At 43.3% G+C, this 27,535-nt stretch overlaps 1 protein-coding gene across 2 annotated transcripts in view; it reads left to right on the top strand.

Annotated features, from left to right (window-relative positions):
• The first annotated feature begins 202 nt into the window (after positions 1 to 202).
• The window catches only part of LOC129696376 (charged multivesicular body protein 4b-like), a 42,422-nt gene continuing 15,089 nt past the window's right edge, over positions 203 to 27,535 (top strand). The window contains exons 1-2 of one of the 2 annotated variants that reach the window (XM_055634232.1): positions 395 to 533; positions 18,701 to 18,836. In XM_055634232.1, coding sequence (XP_055490207.1) covers positions 18,787 to 18,836 — 50 coding nt within the window. In that variant the 5' untranslated portion in view covers positions 395 to 533; positions 18,701 to 18,786. Of the gene's footprint in view, positions 534 to 18,700; positions 18,837 to 27,535 lie in introns of both variants that reach the window. The other variant, XM_055634231.1, reaches the window with a different exon arrangement.

Here is a 27,535-nt window from a genome sequence, read left to right on the forward strand (position 1 = left end):
GTTCACCAGCCCCGCCCCCAGTTCAGTGACGGGTGGTTCACCAGCCCCGCCCCCAGTTCACCGGGTGGTTCACCAGCCCCGCCCCCAGTGCAGTGACGGGTGGTTCACCAGCCCCGCCCCCAGTTCAGTGACGGGTTGTTCACCAGCCCCGCCCCCAGTTCAGTGACGGGTGGTTCACCAGCCCCGCCCCGCCCCGCAGTCCTCGAGGCCCGCCCCTCCCCGCGCTGAGTGACAGACAGTCAGTCGACAGACGGGCGGGCGGCCGTGACCCGCGAGCAGTTCGCGTTCGGTCGTTATGAGTAAATTTTCAAACTGGTTCAGGGGCGGCTCGTCCGCGACCTCGGGTCCGGGTCCCGGCCTGGGCTCGTCCTCCTCTCGGTCCCGCTCCAAGAATCCGGGCCCGAGTCCGCAGGAGGCCCTGCAGCGTCTCCGCGACACCGAGCAGATGCTGAGCAAGAAGCAGGAGTACCTGGAGAACAGGATTGGCAAAGAGCTGGATATCGCCCGCAAAAATGGCACCAGGAACAAGCGAGGTAGGACGGGGACGGGGGGCACTGGGACGGTTGCCGCGACCCTGTGCGGGAAGGGAACTGGTTTAAACCGAAGATAGACATAATATACTGGAGTAACTCGGTGGGACAGACGAGCATCTCTGGAGAGAAGGAATGGGTGGCGTTTCGGGTGGAGACCCTTCTTCAGACTGTGCCTGCCAGCAGCAGCAACAACAACGCTGCTGGACGTCGCACCTTCCCTGATACACGGTTTCGACCCCGAAATACCGACCACTCCTTCCCATTCACAGGTGCTGCTCGACTTACTAAGTTCCTCCAGCAGGTTGTTTTGTTTCAGGTTCCAGCACCTGCAGTTTCTTATTTCTCCGCTGAACTAGGGTCAGGGTCATTGCACTATACCAGAGGTTTCCAAATTGCACTGAACCAGGGGAAGGGTACTTCGGGCAGGAATGTTGCACTGTACGCTGTATTAGGGGCAGGGATGATACACGTACAGTGTACAGGGGCAGGGACATCACTGTTACACTACCAGTCTAGGGATATTGTATTGCTACCCCTTACTAGGGGCAGGGACATTGCACTGTACACTGTAATAGAGGTAGGGGCATTACACTGTTACACTGTACTAGGGACAGTGTACCAGAGGCAGCAAAATTGCACCAATCGAGGGGCAGGGTCATTGCCCTGTACTTGGGGCAGGAATGTTGCACAGTGCACTGTATTAGAGGCAGGGATGTTACACTTACTTTGTACAGGGGCAGGGACATTACACAATTACTCTATGAGGGATGTTGGACAGTTACAGTATACTATGGGCAGGGATATTGCATTGTTATACTGTACTAGGATATAGAAACATAGAAAATAGGTGCAGGAGTAGGCCATTTGACCCAGTACCGCCATTCAATATGATCATGGCTGATCATCCAGAATCAATACCCTGTTCCTGCTTTCTGCCCATATCCATTTATTCCATTTGCTGTAAGAGCGATATCCAACTCTCTCTTGAATACATCCAGTGAATTGGCGTCCGCTGCCTTCTGTGGCAGAGAATTCCACAGATTCATAACTCTTTGGGTGAAAAGGTTTTTCTTCATTTCAATCCTAAATGACCTACCTCTTATTCTTAAGAAGGAACTGCAGAAGCTGGAAAATCGAAGGTAAACATAAATGCTGGAGAAACTCAGCGGGAGAGGCAGCATCTATGGAGTGAAGGAAATGGGCAACGTTTCGGGTTGAGACCCTTGACCAGAAACTTTGCCTATATCCTTCGATCCATAGATGCTGCCTCACCCACTGAATATCTCCAGCATTTTTGTCTACCCCCTATTCTTAAAATGTGACACCTGGTTCTAGACTCCCCAAACATCGGGAACATCATTGCACTGTATACAGGATCATTGCACTGTACCAGTGTTAGCAAAATTGCACTGTAGTTGGGGCAGGGTCAATATACTGTAGTAGGGGCAGGAATCAATTTGATTCTGGGTATTGATTCTGGATGATCAGCACACAGCATTAGGGGCATGGATATTACGCTTCCATTGTACAGGGGCAGGGACATTGCACTGTTATGCTACAAGGGCGTCTGAATAAAAGTATTTGTATATATTTTTAAAAAGGAGGCAATGTGGGTGAATCAGCTGGTACAGAGGTGCAGCTACTCTTGCTCTGACTCCTTGGAGTTGCAGTCCCCTCCCATTGACTCTCATTGTGAGGGGAGCAGGAAGAACTACAACCCCCAGGAGACACTGCAGGGGACCAGACCTCTCCTCACACCCCCCTACAATGGACTACATCTAGTCAATAGGGAGGTTGCACGTAAGGTCAAAGGGCGTGACACATGGAGTAGCTCAATCCTTCTGGTGTACGAGGCCGCTTCCGGGATACACTAGTAACACAAGCACCACATATACGTTCTGACCTGTTAAAAACGGCCAAAATGGTAAATGTTTGCGCTATAAAAAAATTGTGGAAATAGGGGTAACCGTGAGAGAAAACCACCAAAATCACTGCTGGTCACTGGGCCAGCGGATTGAGGCCAAGTCCCGGCCCACGACTGCCTGGGGCAGGAGGGTGACTGAGCGCTCTGAACCCGAGCACCAAGTTGTAAGCAGCTGAAGGAGCGGATCCCTCGGGACAGCCCCACAACGTCCCTGTCAGCTGCAGCAGAGTTGGGTCCCTCCACCTACCCAGTGCCACTGACCGCGTGGCACAGGACCCCGACCCCCACACCGGGGTGATTCACACACACCCACCCACCCCCCCCCGGAACCACGCACGGGGTGATTCACCACCCCCACCCACATACGGGGTGATTCACCCCCCTGGCCCGCAGACTGTTATATCCTGAAGCCGCAGTCTGCGGAGCTTCAAGCCATGGACGTGACGTGGACTTACCATCCGGAGCCGGGGATCCCCGGAGAAGAGCTCTCACCGATGGCCTGCGGCCCACAACATCCTGAACCTGGTAAGAAAGCGCTGATTTGGGACCTCCAAGCTGCGGAGTATGTTTGACCGTCCCGACGTCGTGGTTTCGATTATCCCGATGAGAGGGCCTATACATCAGTCCGTAGCGACAGTAGGTCGTAGGTTCATGGCCCCCACCACGGGTGAACAAGGAGGAGGACTTTGTATTGTATTGTATTCAAATTTATTGTCATTGTCTCAATTAGAGACAACGAAATGAATTTCCCTTTACAGTCAGTATCATAAAAATAAATAAATAATAAATATTAAAACATATTAAAAAAATAAAATAGAATTAAAAAAAAAAGCAGAAACACAGAAAGTCCACGACACAACACAACACAGTGGCACCAAGGTGAGGAAGGCACCATTGTCCAGCCAGCCTCCCCTCCGATCTTCCCAGATGGTCATCCGTGGTCTGGGCCTTCCGAGCACCCGCAGTCGCCGCCCCGGGTGGCCCGATGTTCAGGCCCTCACGCTGGGCTGGTGGAACGCCGACGCCGAACCCCGACGGTGAGCATCCTCCTCCTCAGCGGCCCGGACCTCCCGATCAGCCGCCTCCCGCAGCCGGAGTCCGCAGCTCCCGAGTCCGCAGGTCGAGCCGGGCAGAGTCGCAGGACCCCTCGTTGTTGATCAGCGCAGCCCGCGTTGGGAGCTCAGCAAACTGCAGCTCTAGGATGTCGGTGCAGCAGGTCCAGCTCTCCGGGCTCCAGATGGCGACCCCCGGTAAAGCATCGCCAGCCCCGCGATGTTTCAGCGCTTTCCCGCTGCTGCTGGAGCTCCGGTCGATCCCGGCAGGAAAAGCCGCGCCAATCCAGGTAGGTAGGCCGCTGAGGGGGGGGGGGGGGGGGACGAGGACGCGACTCGAATAATAGTCACGTCCTCACCAGGAAGCGGCTGAAGGACGGTATCCCCCGCACCGTGCCCTCTTCCCCCACATAAAGACATTAAAAAAATCATAAAAAACACACATCAACATAACTAAAAAAATAAAAAGATACCCGGCTGAAGGTGGAGGCTGCTGGCACCAGCGCCACCGGAAGTACAATACTGACTGAACTTTGTGCCTTCCACCACAGTGAAGAATGCTGTGATGGATGTTTGTGTTAAATCTTATTGTGTATTGTGTGTTCTTTTTAATTGTATCCGTGCTGGCAAATTAATTTCACTGCACCTTCGGGTGTATGTGACAAATAAAATTGACTTTGACTTTAACCAGTCAGTCCGGATGCTGGGACAGAAGACGGGCCCGCTGCGCTGGCAGCTACAGTAAGTGTTTACCTGACGTTCACCGCTTGTACTCCAGAAGGTGTTGCGTGGCAACAGTACAGGTCACGGGTCATGACCTCGACTGCCGTGCAACCTCCTTATGGACTACATCTAGATTCAGGAGTTTTATTGTCAAAATGTTCCAGAAAGAACAGTGACAATATGTAAACGGTGTAATAAACAAGGAAGAAATGACAAAAAAAAAGGTAGGGACATTGCACGACACTGTTTGGGGGCTGGGACATTGTATTGTTATCCTGTACCAGGAGCAGAGACATTGCACTGTTACCCTGTACTGGGGCAGGGATGTTGCACTGTACATTGTACTAGGGTAGACATTGCATTGTTACATTGTACTAGGTAGGGATATTACATTGTACCAGAGGCTGGGACATTCTATCATACATAAATTTAGTTTATACACTTTGGCCAGAGTCCATGCTGACCATCGATCACCCATTCGCACCACATTATCCTACTTTCTCACCCACTCATCCACTAGGGGCACTTTACAGAGGCCAATTAACCTACAAGCCCAAAGAAAGGAAACCAGAGCACTCTGAGGAAACCCACACAGCCACAGGGGTATGCCACATAGTCAGACAAATTCCACACAGCCATCACCTGAGGTTAGGGTCAAACCCGGGTCTCTGACGCCATGAAACAGCGGCTCTACCAGCTGCGCCACTATGCCACTCTTTAAAAAGGCTAACAATTAATTGATTTAAAAAATATATCTTATTATCCGCTTGTGTTACATTTACGGGCCTGTTCAGCTGCTTCAAGAAAGAGTTTCATTGTTCCTTTGCCAGTACATGTAACACACTCTCTTCACTGTACTGGGATAGGAACATTACACTCTCCATGACCCATCTTTGTTACATCAATTTACAGTTTCTGTTTTTCAAAGCAACCATTGTTAAAGAGTGAGACAATCCACACAATTTCTTGGGGTTACTTGCAGTTACCATGTGTAAATAATTTAACAATAACGTTATGTTACTGTTCAACCGAGGAAACCAAGCCCAATGCCAAAGTAGTACCTAAACTGCTTATACACACTTATGCAATAGAACAATAACTCACTCCATATTCAGTAATAAGCTATCTACATGTTAACAAACACACTAGCTAAATGTTTAAGTGCGAAACCAATCCCAATGCTACATGAGATTCTAAGTAGCAATGTTACAACATTTTGAGATTTAAAAAATCAGTTCTGTAATTTATCCCATCAGATAAAGCATAAAAAGAAGTTTAATTTGATACCTAATTCACTTTCATATCTCAAGTATTAAAAACCGGCCATTTTCATACTCGGAAATTAGCATCTTGTTCCCTATTGATTTTCTATGGACATAACAAAAAAGCTGTGATCGTGGGCAGTCAAAAGCGCATAACTTTCTTAAAAATTAAGAGAACTGAATGAATTTTTCAGTTATCATAGATTGAAGCATTCTGAAACAAATATAAAATAATCTTACTTGGATGACCTGAAATTAAAGCATATAGTTAGTTACCCAATTGTACTAATTCCAAACTTCAATTACTAGATCTAAAACAATCTATCCATTTCTTGAAAAGATTAACATTTTTAAATAGCCTAAGTGTCCAAATAATATTCACAAAGAATTCACAATAAAACATGATTTTTAAATCTCATTGACATTAATTTATAGGCCGAATGGAAGGAATTTAGTGTTCAATTGCTGTAAATTAATGGCATTTAAATCAGCTTTCGAGTGGGGAATCCTGTGGAACGCGCAGGTTTAGAACGTTCACATTGCGGTAGATTTGTGCCCCCAAATGCTCAGAAAAATACTGCAGGATATAATGGGCCCCAAATTAGCTACTCGCAACATTAAATTGTGTATAAAGGGATCTTAAGAAGCCCTTTTTAACGTAAAAATAAACAACCTACCTTCCGTTGCCCCCTGTATGAGATCCGGCCCATTGTCGGCGGTTGCGGGTTTAGAGGTTAATTTTTTACCTACTATAACAAGTAAATAAACCCCTTGAAACTAAAAATAGCTCAAGCAACGGAATCTACCAGCGATTTTTCGTTAATAATTAACTAGGCTGAACATCCTCGATTTGAACAGCCTAGGGATAATCACGTTTTAAACGGCGCCAAAATCGCGCACACATGCTAGGACAGATTTTCAGCGACGCTTCAGGTACGTTTTACAACATACATAATCTAAGATGCCTTTTCACAGTTAAACTATGGGACAATAAGCAATTTGTGATAAACTAGACAAACCAAAAAAAAAAAATCACATTTCCATCAAACCATACTATCTGCGACAACATAATGTATGAATTATTAAGAGTCTCCTACTTCTATCTCCTATCACCAAGCTGATTTTGTATTCAGTTAGCCAGCTCATCTTGGATCCCATGTGCCTTAATCTTCTGGACCAACCACCATACTAGACTGTCTTATGAAATCTTTTTATAATCAGAAATCTTTGATCAGTGGCCCACACTGGATCAGTGCTGAGACGCTTGTTGTTTGTGATTTATATTTAAGGACTTGGGTTTGAATAAAGGAGGTATTATTAGAGAGTTTGCAGATGGAACAGAAGTTGATGGTGTTATGAATAGTGAGAAAGTTGCCTAAGGTTACAGCAAGAAATAGATCAGAAGGAAAGTTGGGTGGAACTTTTGCTGGTGGAATTTAATCCCATCAAGTTTAAGGAGACTTTTGTGTGAAGGTGACGGTAGACGAGGGTGAGGAAGTGTCGAGTGTACAGGAGCAACCTGTATAGTAGGTATGTTACAAAACCTACCTGAATCATGGCTGAGCATCTGCCCCACCCCTTGTGTGTGATTTTGGCGCTGTTTAGAGGGGGCGGGTTTAAAACACGATTTTTACTAGGCTGTTGCAATCGAAAATGTTCAGCCTAGTAAATCATTAACGGAAAATCGCTGAAAGACCCCGTCGCAAATGGTCTTATTAGTTTTTATGGCCTTGTAAAATAGTTAGAGTAGTTTAAAAATCACTCTCTAAACTCGCAACCTCTCGCAGCCCCAGGGTTTTATAAAGAAAACAATTAAAGGTATGTACCTTATTTTTACATTAAATGGGGCATGTATATAACCCTGTATATAAAGTTTTCTATAGCGAATAGCTCATTTTGGGCTCTTTATATCCCGCAGTATTTTTACATAGAAAGATAGAAAAGTAGGTGCGAGAGCAGACCACCAGGTCCATCGAGCCCGCACCGCCATTCGCTCATGGCTGAACACTAAACAGACACACTTACCCACAAACAGTAGACACAAGACACAGAACACAAGACACTACCCTCCCCTTTATACCACTATCACACCCCTCTCCACCCCAAGAACCTCGTGATCTCCTGGGGGAGGCAAAAAACCGGATAAAAACCCAGGTCCAATTCGGGAAAAAAATCCGGGAAATTCCTCTCCGACCCCAATCTAGGCGATCGACACTTGTCCAGGAGATCACTCAGGTCTTACTATACTAACCATACCTAGGTCCATATCCCTGCCCTCTCCCCGTAGCCCCTTATCCCCTTGGCAGCTAAAAAACCATCTATTTTAGTCTTAAATATATTTAAAGTTTCTGCTTCCACTGCTCCCTGGGGCAGTGAATTCCATAAATTAACCACCCTCTGGGTGAAGAAGCTCTTCCTCATCTCAGTTTTAAAAGAGCCCCCCCTTATTCTGCAACTATGTCCCCTAGTTCTAGTTTCCCCGATCATTGGGAACATCCTCGGTGCATCCACCCGATCAAGGCCCCTCACGATCGTATATGTTTCAATGAGATCGCCTCTCATTCTTCTAAACTCCAAAGAGTAGAGTTCCAGCCTACTTAACCTTTCCTCATATGTCAATCCCCTCATTGCAGGAATTAATCTTGTAAACCTTCGCTGCACTGCCTCCAGGGCTAGTACATCCTTTCTTAAGTATGGACCCCAGAACTGTACACAGTATTCCAAATGTGGTCTCACTAATACTGTGTACAGCTGCAGCAAGACCTCCGTGTTTTTATACTCAATCCCCCTAGCAATAAAGGCCAAAACTCCATTGGCCTTCCTGATTGCTTGCTGCACCTGCATACTAACTTTCAGTGATTCATGTACTAGTACCCCTAGATCCCTTTGCGTTGCATTACAACGCAGCTCCTCCTCATTTAGAAAATAACTTGCCCTATCATTTTTTTTCCCAAAGTGAATGACTTCACATTTATTAGTATTAAATTTCATCTGCCAAGTTGTTGCCCACTCACCTAGCTTATCTATATCCTTTTGCAGACTCTTCCTATCCTCCTCATCCCCTACTTTTCCTCCCATTTTTGTATCGTCCGCAAATTTTGATATATTACACTTGGTTCCCTCCTCCAAATCATTTATATAAATTGTGAACAACTGGGGTCCCAGCACCGACCCTTGCGGAACCCCGCTAGTTACCGGTTGCCATCCCGAGTATGAACCATTTATCCCCACTCTCTGCTTCCTATTTGTTAGCCAATCCTCTACCCATGCTAATATATTACCCCCAATCCCATAATTTTTTATTTTTAGCAATAGTCTCTTATGTGGCACCTTGTCAAAAGCCTTTTGGAAGTCCAAGTATACCACATCCACCGGTTCCCCTTTATCCACCCGGGTTGTTACTTCCTCAAAGAATTCGAGCAGATTCGTTAAACAGGACTTCCCCTTCACAAAACCATGCTGGTTCTGTCCGATGAAGTCATGTTTATCCAAGTGCCCCGTTAGTGTTTCTTTAATAATTGTCTCTAACATTTTACCCACCACCGATGTTAGACTAACCGGTCTATAGTTACCCGCCTTCTGTTTACTTCCTTTTTTAAATATAGGTGTTACATTGGCCATTTTTCCAATCCACTGGGACCGTTCCTGCCTCCAGGGAGTTTTGGAAAATTATCACCAATGCATCCACAATCCCCACCGCTATCTCCCTCAAGACCCTTGGATGTAATCCATCAGGCCCAGGGGATTTATCCTCCTTCAGTCTCATTAATTTCCCTAATACCACCTCCTTGGTGATCTTAATAGTATTTAGCTCCTCCATTCCTACCGCCCCCTGTTTATCCAGCGTTGGAATATTTTTTGTGTCTTCTATGGTGAAGACTGATACAAAATACTCGTTTAATGCCTTTGCCATTTCCATGTTCCCCACCAACAACTCTCCAGTCTCACCCTTTTCTGGGCATTTGAGGGCACAAATCCAGCGCAATGTGAACGTTCTAAACCAGCGCGTTCACAGGAACCCACTAGAAAGCCGATTTAAATTGACTTTAATTTACAGCAATTGAACACTAAATTCCTTCCATTTGGCCTATAAATTGATGTAAATGAGATTTAAAAATCATGTTTTATTGTGAATTATTTGTGAATATTATTTGGACACTTGGCCTATTTAAAAATGTTAATCATTTATTAAGAAATGGATAGATGTTTAGATCTAGTAAATTGAAGTTTGAAATTAGCTACAATTGGGTAACTAACTAATTATATGCTTTAATTTCAGGTCATCCAAGTTAGATTATTTTATATTTGTTTCAGAATGGTTCAATCTATGATAACTGAAAATTTCATTCAGTTCTCTTAATTTTTAAGAAGGTTATGTGCTTTTGACTGTCCACGATCACAGCTTTTTTGTTATGTCCATAGAAAATCAATAGGGAACAAGATGCTAATTTCCGAGTATGAAAATGGCCATAACTTTTTTATTACTTGAGATATGAAAGTGAATTAGGTGTCAAGTTAAACTTATTGTTATGCTTTATCTGATGGGATAAATTGCAGACTTGATTTTTTAAATCTCAAAATGTTGTAACATTGCTATGTATAGTAAATGTCTTTCCACGTCATGGAACGGCATGGAGTATTGCATGTAGTTCTGGTCTCCACTCAATAGGAGGGAAGCGGCTGTGTTGGAGAGAGTGCAGAGGGGATAACGCCTGGATCATACCTGGGTTGGCAGACTTGTCCATAGCTGGGCTTGTTGGGATGTAGGGCAGATGAGGAGGGAAGGGTGGAGTTGGGAGACAGGCATGCAGGTGATATGTGGAAAATGTGAAGGGGAAAAAAGGCAGATGAAACATGGTGGGGAAGAGGAAGCAGTTGCTGGATGCGTTAAACACAAAGGCTACCAGTGCTGGAATTTGATAAGTAAATAAGGTAATAAAGTTAAGAAAGTGATGGTGAACAGGTTGAATCATTTGGGGGAGGGAACTGGTCCAGGTGAAATGTGTGAATGGTAGGTGAAAGGAACTCAAAGAACATTGGTGATGGAGGCTGGAAGAGGATGGGAATGGGGTAGGGAACAAAAATGGAAGCAGTGGTGGATTGGAAGGAGAGGTGGGGGGAGGTAAGGATTACCTGAAATTTCATCCTGCCTCCATCCCCCTCCCATTAGCTCATCTGTCCATTAACCACTTCTTGCTCCAGCCAGCTGGCCCTTGTTCCACCCTTCTCCCTTGTCTCTTCATGCTGGTGATCTTTCCACCACTCTCACTCCACCACTCTCTATGCTTGGTCTCGACCCAAAATGTCGGCAGTTCCTCTGTCTCCCCCACAGATGCTCCTCAACCCGCTGAGTTCCTCCAGCAGTTTTTGTTTCTGCTCCATGTTCCAGCGTGTATGCTTTCTTATGTCAGACGGGTGGTCCTAACACATATTACAGGCAAATATAATGCAAACATTGTGAACATTATGTTCCACTTTCCAATTACAGAAAGAAAGAGTAGTCATCAGGAATAGTTTGTAACGGGGAACAAAACCTATAGTCTTGGTTTTCCCAGTATGGAGAAAAACTTCTGATATGCCATTGCATCAGGTTGGAAAAGATATCTGACAGCTGAGAATAGATGGAGACCAAGGTTAAATTCTAAGAAGACGCCAGGGAAAACGAGAAGAAAAGACTCTATAGTCGATTCTCTGGCCAGGAATTAATAAATAAGAATGGACTCTTGTTTGCATGTTCTCCTGGCTAGGCAATGGTGGAGATGAAGGGTGTAGTAGGCCAAGTGAGATTGCACGTTCAAACGGATGAGTATCAGTGTATGAATAAGTATGATGGGCATGGCCTAATTCTGCTCCTATCATTTTTGAGAGGGCAATCTAGTTGTTGAGAAAGATTGAGAGAGGATCGAAGGCCAGTCTCCGAACATAGTTTAGTTTAGTTTAATTTCATTTAGAGATACAGCATGGAAACAGGGCCTTTGGCCCATTGATTCCCCGCTGACCAGCGATTACCCTGTATATTAGCACTATCCTACACACTAGGGACAATTTACAATTTTTCCAAAGCCAATTAACCAACGGACCTGTAAGTCTTTGGACTGTGAGAGGAAACCGGAGCACCCAGTGAAAACTCACGCAGTCAAAGGGAAAACGTACAAAATCCGTACAGACAGCATCCATAGTCAGGATCGAACTCGGGTCTCCGACCTGGATAAATGTGAGGTGGGTAAATGTGAGGTTATCCACTTTGGTAGCAAAAACAGGAAGGCAGATTACTATCTAAATGGCGTCGTTGGGAAAAGGGGAAGTACAACGGGATCTGGGGGCCCTTGTACATCAGTCTATGAAAGTAAACATGCAGTGAAGAAAGTGAATGGCCTTTATAACAAGAGGAATCGAACATAGAGCAAAGAGGTCCTTCTGCTGTTGTACAGAGCCTAGTGAGACCGCACCTGGAGTATTGTGTGCCGTTTTGGTCCTCTAATTTGAGGAAGGACATTCTTGCTATTGAGGGAGTGCAGCGTAGGTTTACAAGGTTAATTTCCGGGATGGCGGGACTGTCATATGCTGAGAGAATGGAGCAGCTGGGCTTGTACACTCTGGAGTTTAGAAGGATGAGAGGGATTTCATTGAAACATATAAGATTGTTAAGGGCTTGGACACACTAGAGGCAGGAAACATGTTCCCGATGTTGGGGGAGTCCAGAACCAGGGGCCACAATTTAAGAATAAGGAGTAAGACATTTAGAACGGAGATGAGGAAACACTTTTTCTCACAAAGAGTGGTGAGTCTGTGGAATTCTCTGCCTCAGGGCGGTGGAGGCAGGTTCTCTGGATGCTTTCAAGAGAGAGCTAGATAGGGCTCTTAAAAATAGCAGAGTCTGGCGATATGGGGAGAAGGCAGGAACGGGATACTGATTGTGGATGATCAGCCATGATCACATTGAATGGCGGTGGTGGCTCGAAGGGCCAAATGACCTATTGTCTATTGTCTATTGACGCTGTAAGGCAGCAACTCTGCCGCTGTGCCATTGTGGCGTAATATGTCTGCATGATCAGTTGAAATCAATTAGGATGAAAAGTTAAAGAAAAGAGATTGAAGGAAAAAGCATTGAATGTAGTTCCGAGGGAAAAGAATGTACTTGGCTGATAGGGAGCAGGTATTTAAATGAGAGGTAAAAATGATGGAAAAAGATAAATTGCTCAATTCAATTATGAAGTTGTCTACTGTACATGCCCCACTGTCTCCCTTAGTCAAACAGTCAGTGAAAATAATGTCCTTTATTTTACTTCAATCAACAATCTTGCTGCAGATTCCTCAACTGTTTCCTAGTTCCTGTCCCTTAACATTTTTGATTTTACTACATCAACACTGCTGTTAGTTTGTTTATGTTGCACTTCCCTAATTATTTTGTATAGTTTTTAATTCTTTGATTTCCTATTTGCTTCAGTAAGCCTTGGCACCCGTATAATCCTTCAAATATTGATTAACATTTTGGAGCATAACTTCCTTTGATCGACAAGATATTTCCCTATTTGCACTATTTAGCATCCATTTACTTGATAAAGGACAGGTTGTAGAGGCACCAAATGTGATGAACAAATGGGTTATTTTATTTAGGCATAATAGGTTTGTTATACATGGGGCCCAAATCACATTTTCGCAACGTAAAATTAGATTAAAGCCATTCCAAGAAGCAAGTTTATATGTAAAATAAACGACTTGCCCTTTGTTTTGTCCCGTTCTTGCGATCCGTCACATTGTAGGCGTTGAGGGCATTAGAAGTCGCCTTTTATTTTAATCAAATTATTAAATTGTCACGCGATTTAAAAAAATAAAATAAAAAAATGGCAAAGGAAGTCGGATCGATTATTCTCCAGCAGCTAGCTAAAAGGATAGCTGCTGAAGAATCCCCCCCCCCCCCCCCCCCCAAGGAGCCAAAGTCACGCACATGGCCAGTGGCAGAACTGCAAAGTTTCGTAACATCGCTACATGATAAGTTTGTTATACTTGCACGTTGGTCCTCTAACATGAAGTTGTTGTTGCTGCTGCTGCGAGGCTGTTGCTTCGTGGGCTCGAGCTGAGTTCCTGCTGAGGTGGAAGGACACTCACCCCTCTAGATGGAAGAGAGCTAGTCAGCTCGGTGAGAGAGAGGGTTGTCCCGGGTTTTGTTATATATAGTAGGACACACCCCTATACCCCATGAAAGCTTCTCCCTGCCATTGCCCTGTCACATGACCCTACCCCCGACTGCTGAGGGTTGTAGCTAGTGGCCCAACCACCGGGTGCCACCACAAGGTTTGGTATGATGTCTTTTAGATTTTTTTTCTATGACTGCCAGAACTCTTCAGTGTAATTTTGATCTTATAATTATATTTCTTGGTTTTGTATCTCTGTCCACAACCTTACACATACAGAATCATACAGAAACGAGCACTTTGGCCCAACGCATCCATACCGATTAAGATGCACCCTCTAAGCTAGTCTAATTTGCTTGCATTTGGTCTATATCTCTCTGAACCTTTCCTATCCATATGTCTTTTAAATGTTGTTTTTGTACTTGTCTCAACTACGTTCTCTGGCAGCTCATACCATTGACATATGCAAATATATTAGGATTGTATGCTACTTGTATCAACTACTTATTAACCCAGTCATGAGTTGCTTCTGCAATTTGCACTATTTCTATTATATTTATAAGGAAATAGAATCTGCAACTATGATTTTTTTAAGTTTTTGTGAACTCTTAAAATACCTAACAATCCTTAGGGCACTTGACATTTGCCATACATTTATAAGGTGGTAAGTGGGTGGGAGATATCAACCTTCACGTGGTCCACCCTGTTTCGTTGAATGCAATCAACCTGGCATGCACAAACAGAAGATGAAACAGAAAAAGGTTTCTTACAACTTTAGGCAATGCACGCCATATGCAAGAAGAAGAAGAAGGTGGAAAGCACGGCAGTCAATTTGCATTCAACGAAGCTTTGCAAACAGTGAGATGCATGACCACGTGGTCATATACGGGCTGCACGGTGGCAGATCCGTAGAGTTGCTCCCTTACAGTGCCAGGGAGATGGGTTCAATCCTGACTACAGATGCTGTCTATACAGAGTTTGTACTTCTTTTGATCAAGTGGGTTTATCCGGGTGCTCCGGTTTCATCACACGCCGTTAATGTACACGTTAATTGGCCTTTGTAAAAGTTGTCCCAAGTCTGTAGGATAGTGTTAGTGTTCTGGGTGATTGCTGGTCAACACGGACTGGGTAGGCCGAAGGGCATATTTCCGCACTGTGTCTCTAAAGTTTTGGCTTATTTGTTAAAGCTGAATAGTCCTTGACTGAAGGTAGACACAAAATACAGTGGGATAAGTAGCATCTCTGGAGAGAAGGAATGGGTGACGTTTTGGATCGAGATGTTTCTTCAGACTTACTCTAATCCTTGACTGAGTAGTTCAAGCCTTTTAGTGAAGTAATGGAGAGTATTGATGTTATGCTGTTTATGAGGACTTCAAAAGAGCATTTGTTAAAGTAAAGCTTAAATAGGCACATTATCAAAATGATTTCCCATGGGATTAAAGGGACACTGACACCATAGATACAGTTTCAGCCAGGAACATAAAAGAATCATGAAGTATTGTTTTTCACAGAAGATATGTCTCCAGGTGGACAGTATTTAGAACCACTCTTTATTATTATAAATTAGTGACCTGAGTTTGAATATGTAGGCCACAATTTGAAAATTTGCAGAGGATGTGAGATTTGTAAACCTTGCGAACAGTGAGGTGTATAGAAGAAGTCATAAGAAAGGCGTAGGTAAATTGTCAAAATGGGTCAGCACAGATGAGCTTTAATGCAAAAGAAAGTGTAAAGTACATTTTGATAAGAAAAATGAGCAGAGACAATATAAACTAAATGGCAAACTTATAAAAAGAGCACATGGGCAGAGCACTGCGAATGTTTTGTACAGAAACAGCATGGAAACAGACCCTTTGGCCCATGCTGACTATCGATAACCCGCCCTACCAGCTACGCCACTGTGTGTGAGTGTAGTAAATCTTTGAAGATGGTAAAACAATTGAAATTGGTGAATTCCCCACAGATTTGCACTTTATTAATCTCAATTTCTCAGACATTCATCCCATCATAAGGTCAAAGCTTGGACACAGGCCCTTCGGCCCAACTTGCCCACACCGGCGAACATGTCCAAGCTACACTAGCCCCACCTGCCTGCATTTGGCCCATATCCCTCCAAACCTGTCCTATCCATGTACCTGTACCTGTCATCAGTTTTGAGTTGTTGATTCAAATTATTTCACAAAATCTCAGAACCATTAACTTTAGCAGATCACCATGTCATCTGCATTGGATGACAGTTAAATAATGTTGTCGACCTCTCAACACCAGGTATCGATGATTGCCTGTCACATGACAACTAGATATTTCATAATGTATTACGAAGGAACTATAGATGCTGGTTTACACTATAGGTTTACGCAAAGTAACTCAGCAGATCAGGCGGCATCCCTGGAGAAAATAAATAGGTAACATTTTGGGTTGGGACCAGTAATTAGAAAAGGTTGCAACCCAAAATGTCACCCATCTATTTTCTCTAGAGATACAGTCTGCTGAGTTACTCCAGCACTTTGTGTCCAACAAGCTATTTCTTCTGGTTTGTTTAAGTCATGTGCTACAACTTTGTGTTACCTGTCAACTACTTTTAAGTTTCTTAAATTCTTCATCCTTTATTGCTTTTCTTTCCCTTCTCTTTAACTCCCTTGTTCCATTGGCTTTCTAATCTGGAATCCTAATCACTTCCCTGGTGGTAATATTTCCCTGCTACATAAAACCAAGAGAAGTTCATAAATACAGTGAATAATTTAGTAATAGGTGGAGTGATGAAATAACAGGGATTGCAAAAGTTGTGAAAGATATAATATGTCACAAATTACTCTTAAGACTTGTTCGCTGTAAGTGGGTAGTTTCGTCGGTCCTTTGTGGCAGGCTCCCTCCCAGTTAGAAGGGAGTAATGATGTTTGGCTCGGCTTCCTAGACTGTGGGTCTCCCAGTTTTGTGCCTTTAATTATATGGGTGTGACCATGTAAACCAAATCTAATAACCATAAGATTATTTCAATTTAAATGTTCTGGAAAATGCCTTAAATGCAAATTAGAAAACAAATATACTTGGTTAGTTGGGGCACAACAAATTAGTTGTGCCTCATCCTAAAATAATTCTTCAGCACATTATTTTTCAGCATTAAATTACTAATATGGTAATGAATTTAATATCGAGTACTGCAGTCCAGGAACACGCCTTTCAGCCCACAATGTCTGTGCCGAACATGATGTCAAGATAAACTAATCTCATCTGTCTACACATGATCCATATCCTTCCATTCCCAGCATATCCAAATCTAAAAGCTGCTTAAATGCAACTTTCCTATCAAGTTAACAACATTTTACATAGAACAGTACAGCACAGGAATATGCCCTCCGGCCCACAATGTTTGTCTCGAAGATGATACCTAGATGAATGGAAGTATCTCATCTTCCTGCAAGTGTTCCATATTCCTCCAATTCTCTGCAAATTCATGTTCCTATCTAAAAACTCCTTAAACACCGCTATTGTATCTGCCCCCACCACCATCCCGGGAATCGATTAATTATCTTAACAGCACTGTTGAAATAAACAATCCAGTATTTTGTTGATTTGAGTCGGATGTTCGTGTTAAGGTTTCACTTTAGTTCAATCAGTGAAGTGCACTAGAAAAGGCGTTCATTGGGCTTACTAATTTACTGAAAGTGGAAAGGTTGTATTTAGTTATCTGCATTTATTGAAGAATATAAGATTGGGTAACAACAACATTTTAGAGTCTACCTCACCCAGAATCAACCACATTTGGAATTGTACTAAATACTCCATAAACGTGCAATAGCGTCTATTAAAACAAGGAGCATTTATTAATTTTATTTTAAAATGCTGTCTTTATAAATCAAATGCACATCTTGGTTTATTTCTGCTATTCGAAATTACATCTGTTAAATGCAGATGCTGGAAATCTGAAAAATAAAACGGTCAGCACTAGTGGAAAAATAAACAGCGTTAATGTGTCAGCTCAATGTCTATTCACCGGAGTACTTAGTTAAAGTTAACTGGCTGGGTAGTGACGCATTTGATAGAGCTGCTGCCCTACAACTCCAGAGACCCGGGTTCAATCCTGATCTCTGAGCTCTGTGTAGATTCTCCATGACTGCATAGACTTTCTGCCATGATCAGTTACCTCTGCATTCAAAAGAAATGCGAGTTAGCGGGTTATTTGGCCAATTAACATTGCCTCGAGATTTAAACTTAGATTGGAGACGAGGAAACACTTTTTTTAGAACGAAGACGAGGAAACACTTTTTCTCACAGAGAGTTGTGAGTATGTAAAATTATCTGCCTCAGAGGGCGGTGGAGGCGGGTTCTTTGGATGCTTTCAAGAGAGAGCTAGATAAGGCTCTTAAAAATAGCAGAATCAGGGGATATGGGGAGAAGGCAGGAACGGGGTACTGTTTGGGGATGATCAACCATGATCACATTGAATGGCGGTGCTGGCTCGAAGGGCCAAATGGCCTACTCCTGTACCTATTGCCTATTGTCTAAAATGAGTAGTAGATTCAGGGAACATGGGAAGAATGAAATGGGATTTACGTAGCATTTATGGGAATGGGGGGGGGGGGGGGGGGGGGGGGGGGGGGGGATAATCAGTGAGGAATTAGTGGGCCGAAGGGCTTGTTTCCTTATTGTATGATTTTAAAAAATAATGTTTTATCACTACCATTTCTTGAAAAAAATAAATAAATCAGACTGAAATACCAAGCAACTGAGTTAATTTAATTATAATTGAATAGTAATACTTTGTTTAGTCTTTACAGAGTGCTTTTCCGTCACTTTTGGAAGATGTGACACTTGCAAAAACAGTCCAGTTGGCAAATGTACCATGTGATACTGAATATTAAATATAAATAAATAAAGCATATTTAAAGAAAACTTCTTTATTTAAGAGTTAATGACTATTTAATTCCCAACTCCAATTTTATTTATATACATCTTGTTCTCAAATATACGGGTGAAAATAAAGGGTGCCTGTTGAATTTTTAATTATGCTTGGTTTCCTTCTGATTTAATTTTGCTGGTTTTAATTTGATTCTTACTTTTATCTTGACAGATCATTTCAAGTTTATTCACTTTCTTCATACTTGCAAAAAGAACATCTCCAAACTTTTTCCGTTTCTCTGGCCTGATCTGTGATACATGCTACGTAAACCTGTAATCCTTCTTTCTATCAGATCATCTTGCAACTCGTAAGTCTCATTTGGTGAATGGTTTGAACTCTGGGTCTATTTTTCTCTTTTCTAGAAGCTTTTCATTTTTTTTTTTTTTTTAAACTTAATGTAAATTAAAATAATAATGCAGCATTTTGCTCAATTGAATTTGCTTAAATATGCTAACAAATACGTATGTTAGGAAATAATGAGAAGCATCTGTGTATGGGTGCAAATCTAAATGTTAGTTTATTTTGCTCGTCCAGATTTAACTGCCTAAACAATGTGTGGGATGAATTGCTTTTACTGACTAATTACAATGTTATTGTGCAGGTTTAGTTCAGTTTGCAGATACAGTGTGGAAACAGGCCCTTAGGCCCACGGAGTCCGTGCCGACCAGCCCGCCCGGTACACTAACACTATCCTACACACCCTAGGGACAATTTACAATTTTACCAAGCCATTTAACATACAAATCTGTACGTCTTTTGAGCGTGAGAGGAAATCGGAGCACCCGAAGAAAACCAACACGGTCATGGGGAGAACGTACAAACTCCATACAGACAGCACTCATAGGCAGGATCAAACCTGGGTCTCTACTACCATATCAGCAGATCTTGTATTGATTTCCATGTTCCTTATGAATAGATTAATTTCTGTGCAGTGCCTTTCAAGTTTATCAATTTTGGGTGATTTTATAAATCTTTTTCTCACGGTGAACAAAAAATAATTTAAATTAATATAAAAATTGCAAGTAAAAGCAGTAAAATTCACCTAAGTTTTGAGTAAATGGATACCTGGAACAATGTGAAGTCTCAAACTATAAATATATAAAAAATAGAATGTTGTGTCTGGTGGTACACTAATTGTGTTTTGAATAAAGCCCGCCAAAGCCATTTTACTAGAACATAATGCAAATAAATTATAAATCTTGCATGTGAGTGAAAAAACAATACTATGTTGAATAGATTAAACACAATATTACATGTTCTAATATACACATTCTGATTTCCAAGGTGTGCTGTAAATATTGAGATGACTGCATTTTTTACACTGCAGCTCTTAGAATCTAAGTCAATTGCACTGTCGTAGATTGGATTTCAATTAACAAATGTAATTTGGTGCTAGTCATTTTGTTGTAATTACAAGCAAAGATCCTGTCAATGTCTTTGTTTCCAACTTGAGTATGCATAGTTTGAGAACAAATTAAATGTTTAACAATATGTTGGTAATTTCTCCTATCTCAAGAAGAAACACTACTTTTACCAGTAATATAGGTTTGTTACCATTACAAGTCTACACAATGTGACTTAAGGACACTGTAGTGACAGATTTTTATATTGTTTCAAGGATTCCTCCTTTGTCACTATGATTGAAGACAGGGGTTTAGGAGATTATATCAAAACGCATTCACAAGCTCACGAGGCATTCAATGCCGTCGAAAGATAAATCTTCCAAAACAGTCTCTTAATTAATAGTTTCTTCATTGCAGTAGTAGTAAAAACAGTAAGGTATTCATCCAAAGTTCTTGTTTAAGTACAGTTTGATCTTACTCGTATTCAAACTCGTTCATGGTAGAAAGCTGTGACCTCTCCCCCATGCTTCATCAAACTAAACTAAAAACTACTAGGACGTCTGCGCGAGAATCCCAGCAGCAACCACGCCTCGGACTACGCATAAATCCCACCTACATAATTAACCATATAACCATATGACAATTACAGCACGGAAACAGGCCATCTCGGCCCTACAAGTCCGTGCCGAACAATTATTTTCCCTTAGTCCCACCTGCCTGCACTCATACCATAACCCTCCATTCCCTTCCCACCACTTCCACTGGAAGCACATTCCACACCGCTACCACTCTCTGAGTAAAGAAGATCCCCCTCATGTTACCCCTAAACTTCTGTCCCTTAATTCTGAAGTCATGTCCTCTTGTTTGAATCTTCCCTATTCTCAAAGGGAAAAGCTTGTCCACATCAAATCTGTCTATCCCTCTCATCATTTTAAAGACCTCTATCAAGTCCCCCCCCCCTTAACCTTCTGCGCTCCAGAGAATAAAGACCTAACTTATTCAACCTATCTCTGTAAATTAGTTGTTGAAACCCAGGCAACATTCTAGTAAATCTCCTCTGTACTCGCTCTATTTTGTTGACATCCTTCCTATGATTGGGCGACCAAAATTGTACACCATACTCTAGATTTGGTCTCACCAATGCCTTGTACAATATTAACATTACATCCCAGCTTCTATACTCAATGCTCTGATTTATAAAGGCTAGCATACTAAAAGCTTTCTTTACCACCCTCTCTATATGAGATTCCACCTTCAAGGAACTATGCACGGTTATTCCCAGATCCCTCTGTTCAACTGCATTCTTCAATTCCCTACCATTTACCATGTACGTCCTATTTTGATTTGTCCTGCCAAGGTGTAGCACCTCACATTTATCAGCATTAAACTCCATCTGCCATCTTTCAGCCCATTCTTCCAAATGGCCTAAATCACTCTGTAGACTTTGGAAATCCTCTTCATTATCCACAACACCCTCTATCTTGGTATCATCTGCATACTTACTAATCCAATTTACCACACCTTCATCCAGATCATTGATGTACATGACAAACAACAAAGGACCCAACACAGATCTCGGTGGCACCTCACTAGTCACCTGCCTCCAGCCCGACAAACAGCCATCCACCATTACCCTCTGGCGTCTCCCATTCAGCCACTGTTGAATCCATCTTGCTACTCCTGCATTTATACCCAACAGCTGAACCTTTTTAACCAACCTTCCATGAGCAACCTTGTCAAAGGCCTTACTAAAGTCCATATAGACAACATCCACTGCTTTACCCTCGTCAATTTCCGTAGTAACCTCTTCAAAAAATTCAAGAAGATTACTCAAACATGACCTTCCAGGCACAAATCCATGTTGACTATTCCTAATCAGACCCTGTTTATCCAGATGCTTATATATATTATCTCTAAGTATCTTTTCCATTAATTTGCCCACCACTGAAGTCAAACTAACAGGTCTATAATTGCTAGGTTTACTCTTAGAACCCTTTTTAAACAATGGAACAACATGCGCAGTACGCCAATCCTCGGGGACTATTCCCGTTTCTAATGACATTTGAAATATTTCTGTCATAGCCCCGGCTATTTCTACACTAACTTCCCTCAATGTCCTAGGGAATATTCTGTCAGGACCTGGAGACTTATCCACTTTTTGCAAGCAGATAAAATTTAATGATAACTGGTTATTGTTATAACATACTGAGTTGAGCTAAATGGCTACTACACACCACCCCTAATTGTTCTGAGTATATAACAAGGCAAAACCTAATCTATCTATACTATTACTAAAAATCTCATCTTGACCACCCCCTCCCCATACCAAAAGTCCAAAGTTTTGACAGCATGAAACTTCTCCTTCCATGTCCGATCAATTCATGGAAATGTCGTAACAATAATGTTGACATGTGAATGACATTCGAGAGAATAATAGGATTTTTAGCAATAACGTTCACTGTGATGTTTTGTTTAATTTCCGGATCATTAGCAGAGATTTCAAATACTAGCTCAACCTTTGGCTATTCTCTGTCTGGCCTACAGAGAAACTCTGGTCCATTGATCCATCTCTTGTTGCATAAGAAGCGGTCTGCTGTTAGTCCTCTAGAAGCTTCATCCGCAGGATTTTCCTTTGTGTTAACATATTTCCATTGTGGAACATTAGTAGCTCCCAATACAAAAGAGATTATGTTTGCTACAAATGTCAAGAAACATTTGTTCTCATTGTTGAAGTATTGAACATGGTACAACGACATTTAAAAGTCAATCCCACGGTGCGATTCACAAGAGCAATTTTAAATATATAAGAAAAGGTAAAAATATATACATATTCAAAAAAAATTACAGATAAATAACAATAGCCACTGAGGTAGAACCATTCAGTTGAATGAGTGTTATTTCTTATTTTGCATTGTTAAGTTCACGTATGGCTATGGGGTAGAAGCTATCTCTGAGTCTGTTTGTGCGAGTTTTGAAAGACCTGTACCGCCTGCCAGAGGGCAGCAGGTGGAACAGGTTGTGTCCAGGGTGGGAAGGGTCCTTTAGGATGTTGGCTGCCCTGCCAAGGCAGCGAGAGCTGAAGATGTCCTTCAGGGAAGGCAGTGGGGAGCCAGTGATTTTTTGTGCGGTGTTGATGACCCTTTGAAGGGCTCTCCTGTCCGCTGCAGAGCAGCTGGCATACCATGTGGTTATACAGTACGCCAGCACACTCTCAATGGAGCAGCGGTAGAAGGACACCAGCAGCTTCTCCTCCAGGTTGTTTTTCCTGAGGATCCTCAGAAAGTAGAGTCGCTGCTGGGCCTTCTTGACTGCTGTGGTGGTGTTTGTAGTCCAGGAGAGATCCTCCGTAATTTGTGTGCCCAGGAATCTGAAGTCTGAGACCCTTTCCACACAGTCCCCATTGATGAATAGGGGTTTGGGGGCTGCACTGTTCTTACGGAAGTCTATGATAATTTCCTTTGGTTTTTGTGGTGTTTAGGATGAGGTTGTTGTCTGAACACCACGCTGCCAGTCTTTGGACTTCCTCCCTGTAGGCTGTCTCATCTCCTCCTGAGATACGTCCAACCACAATCGTGTCGTCCGCAAACTTGGTGTTGGTGGAGTGGGCGGGGGCACAATCATGGGTGTAGAGGAGGGGGCTCAACACACAGCCCTTTGGGGAGTTTGTGCTGAGTGTGATGGGGGTGGAGAGGTGATGGCCCAGTCTGACAGTCTGGGGGCGGTTAGACAGAAAGTCCTTGATCCAGAGGCAGATGGGTTGGGAGAGTCCAAAATCCATGAGTTTGGTGACCAGTCTGCTGGGGATGATGGTATTAAAGGCGGAGCTAAAGTCAATGAAAAGCATCCTCACATAGCTCCCCTGGTGTTCGAGGTGGGTCAGTGCAGTGTGAAGAGCAGTGGCGATGGCATCCTCAGTGGACCTATTTGCTCTGTAGGCAAACTGGTGTGGATCGAAGGTGGGCGGGAGGCTGGCTTTGATGTGCTGCTGGACCAGCCTCTCGAAACACTTCATGATGACTGGTGTGAGAGCGACCGGTTGGTAGTCGTTAAGGCCGCTGATAACAGGCTTTTTTGGTAGTGGGATAATTGTGGCAGAATTCAGGCACGGTGGGATGATGGTTTTGGACAGGGACAGGTTGAAGATTTTCATGAAGACCTCGGAGAGCTGTTGCTGTTGCTGATCCACATGGAAAGCGTAAATCCTCCCTTATTGCAGAGGGAAGATGTTTTACCATTTGAATTGCTTTCTGCTCCGTGGACATGGATTTTAAGATGACATTGTTCCAAAGAGATACATCTTCAACCGGTATTAACAAGATCTTGTTGTGCATCCACATCAGGCCACCATAAGAATCGCAAATAGTTAATGTGTCTTTCTGATACTTTGACTTGATGAAACATTGCTTTGATGGCTGATATTAAACTTATCGACTCTTGTCTGAATTTAAAAATAACTCCAATGAGTGAGTTAGTAAGGTCTGGGCCTTGCAGAAGTTGACAGTTAAGTGATGTTCCTTTGAAGACTGCAGCACAGTCAAAGACCACCCTCAAGGTCCCTTTCTTCGAGTGATACACCCCATGATGTGGAATGTACCAAAGCTCTCTGTCACTTCGATTTAGTTGATTTGTTGGTACCATTTTGGCATAATCATTGTCAATCATATCCTAAGGAGAGACGTATATTCCTCATGAAATTTTGTATTCTTGCGAAACTTACATTTCAAATTTTGGGTGCATTGCTCTGCCATACAGTCAATTTAATTGTCATTTGGACCCCTGGAGGTCCAAACGAAATGCCCTTTCTGCAGCCATACATTACACACAAATAGACCCCAGACACAACATAATTACATTTAACATAAACATCCATCACATAGCTGTGATGGAAGGCCAAATAAACTTATCTCTCCACTGCACTCTCCCCCCCCCCGATGTCAGAGTCAAAGTCATAGCCCCCGGCTGGCGATGGCGATTGTCCCGTGGCCATTAAAGCCACGCCGGGTGGTGCGAGGTCGCACACCGGGTCTTGGTGTTAGAGCCCCCGGTGTGCGCTCGCAGAGTCCGCGGCCATTCCAGCCGCGCGGGGCAGTGGTGTCAGGCCCCGCTCCAGGAGCTCTTCAACCCCGCACTCGGGCGGGAGAAGTCGCCGTTGCAGGAGCCCTGAGAAGCGGTCTCCCTCCAGGGAGCCGTGGGCTCCCGGTGCCGTCGTCCACAGACCCGTCGTTGGAGCCTCCGACTCTCCGGTAGCAGCAGCAGCAGCAACGACAGCAGCAGCAGCAGCAATGACAGCAGCAGCAGCACCGCTCCACCCGCTCCGGACTCGGCCAGCTCCGCGACGGCAACGGTGAGTCGACACCTGAGTCCCCGGCTTCTTCCTGTTGGAGGCCGCTCCTCGTTGCGGCCTCAACGACACCTGAGACCCGACGAGAAAAGGTTGGGTCTCCAGTGCAGGGAGAGATTCAAAAAAGTTTCCCCCCCCTCGCACCCCACCTCCGCCCCCCCACACACACACCCCAACATAAAATAACAAAAACTACACAAAAACACAGACAAAAAATAATAAAAACGCGGACAGGCTGCAGAGGCCGCTGCTGGCCAGAGCCGTGCCGCCTACCGGTTATTCAGCAGACTAACTCTTGTTTGAAAGGTAAGTCCAGACAATAGTGCCCGTCTATCATCTTTACTGAGCAGTTCATAATATCCAAGAACTTTACCTCTTTCCTGGACATTTATTCAGATTCCTTACTGGTACTTTCATTGAAGTCATGATTGTAATGCTTGATCAATAGCTTTTCCAATATACGAGTAGATATTTGATTAACAGCAGCGGCAGGGAAGTTCTTCTGGTTCCTGCTTTTGTTGTTCCATCTCAAGGAGCTATAGATAACCCATCTTAGTAGTATTTTCACTGCATCCCCTTAGCTCCTCACAGTCTGTAGAGGTTCCAATGCCTTCGACATTCATTTCCTCCATGTGGTCGAGATTTTTCATCGAGCCATAACAACCTCTAAGAAATATCGCAAACTCACTTAATGCCTCCACATCTTCTGACAATATCTTTTAAAGCATAGGCCTTCTTCATGTATGCGTTAACGATCATCTGTTCATTCCCATAACGTTCTTTGAATAACCTTTTTGCCTCTCGATAGCCATGGCCTCCAGGCCTATTTAAACAACTTTCTGCAAGCACCTTTGCATATCCGCTTGTGTAATGCACCAGAAATCGTAAGCGTTCTTTTTCATCAGTTTTCATTTCTACTCCTTCGTGAATTCCTCCATTATGAAGGATTCATACCACAAAGGATCACCATCATATCTAGGAATTTCTATTGGTGGTAGGGTGGAAGAGAGATTTTGTTGAGCTATGAGCTTGCTGATTTCAGTTTGATTCCTCGCCAATTCATAGAATTCATCTTGAGATCCTTGGCTTGGCGCAAACGTACGATAAACAGGCCTCTGAAAAGAAAACTGGGCTGAGTACGTTTTATCACGAGTCCTCTGTCTAATTGTTTGTCTCTGACTAGGCCTCTTCGTATCATAAACGGGCATCGTCCAATCTTGGCTTGCTCGAGCCTGTGTATTAGGTCTCTGAAAAGTGTACTGGTCTGATGGTTTGTTACGAGCCTCATCAGGAGGCCCATAACTTTGTTGCTTCATCCTAACATCCTGTTGTTGAGGTAAAGCTTTGTCGGCCCACCACTGTTTCAGTGGGTGTTCAAAGCCATGAGACCAGGTGGTCCCCGGCTGTGGATTGAAACCACCTACTATTTCTAGCTCAGCAGTACCTTCTTGGACTGAAGAACTCTTCCTCTGAGATACTTCCGAGCCGCATCTCGAACCTCGCTTTTCCAGTATCTCTGCTGCACTTTTGGCAATTGCCAATTTAGTGGCTAGTTCCAGCTGTTCTTTTTGTCTACTCAACTGCCTTTTTCGTTCCTCGGCATCTCTTAAACCGCATTCCTTGTTCATCAGCCTCTCTCTTAAGCCGCATTTCTTGTTCCTCAATCTCATGCGTTTCCTCCATCGCTGGAGATTATCGAAACGCATTCACGAGCTCTCCACGAGACATTCAATACCGTCGAAAGATAAATCTTCCAAAACAGTCTCGTAATTAATAGTTTCTTTATTGCAGTAGTAAAAACGGTAAGATATTGATCCAAACTTCTTCTTGTTTAAGTACATTTTGATCTTACTCGTAGTCAAACTCGTGCATGGTGGAGCTCATGCATGGTAGAAAGCTGTGACCTCTCCCCCATGCTTCTTCAAACTAAACTAAAAACTACTAGAGCGTCTGTGCGAGAATCTCAGCCGGAAACACGCCTTCGACTACGTATAAATCCCACCTACATAATTACAGGCAGATAAAATTTAAAGGTAACATAGTTATAACATACTCAGTTAAGCTAAATGGCTACTACAGACACATAGTGCTGAACTCAGCCGGTCAGCTCGCATCTCTGGAGAACATTCATCGTATTAGCAATATGCCCACTGAGCCCATACCAACCAACAAATCCCTGTACACTACTATCCGACACACTAGGAACAATTTAACCTACAAATCTGTTTGTCTTTGAAATGTGGGAGGAAACTGAAGCACCCGGAGAAAACCTACACAGAGAGAACGTGCAAATTCCATACACAACATCCATAATCGGAATCG

The sequence above is a fragment of the Leucoraja erinacea genome, chromosome 4 (assembly GCF_028641065.1).
Source record: "Leucoraja erinacea ecotype New England chromosome 4, Leri_hhj_1, whole genome shotgun sequence".
Lineage (NCBI taxonomy): Eukaryota > Metazoa > Chordata > Chondrichthyes > Rajiformes > Rajidae > Leucoraja > Leucoraja erinaceus.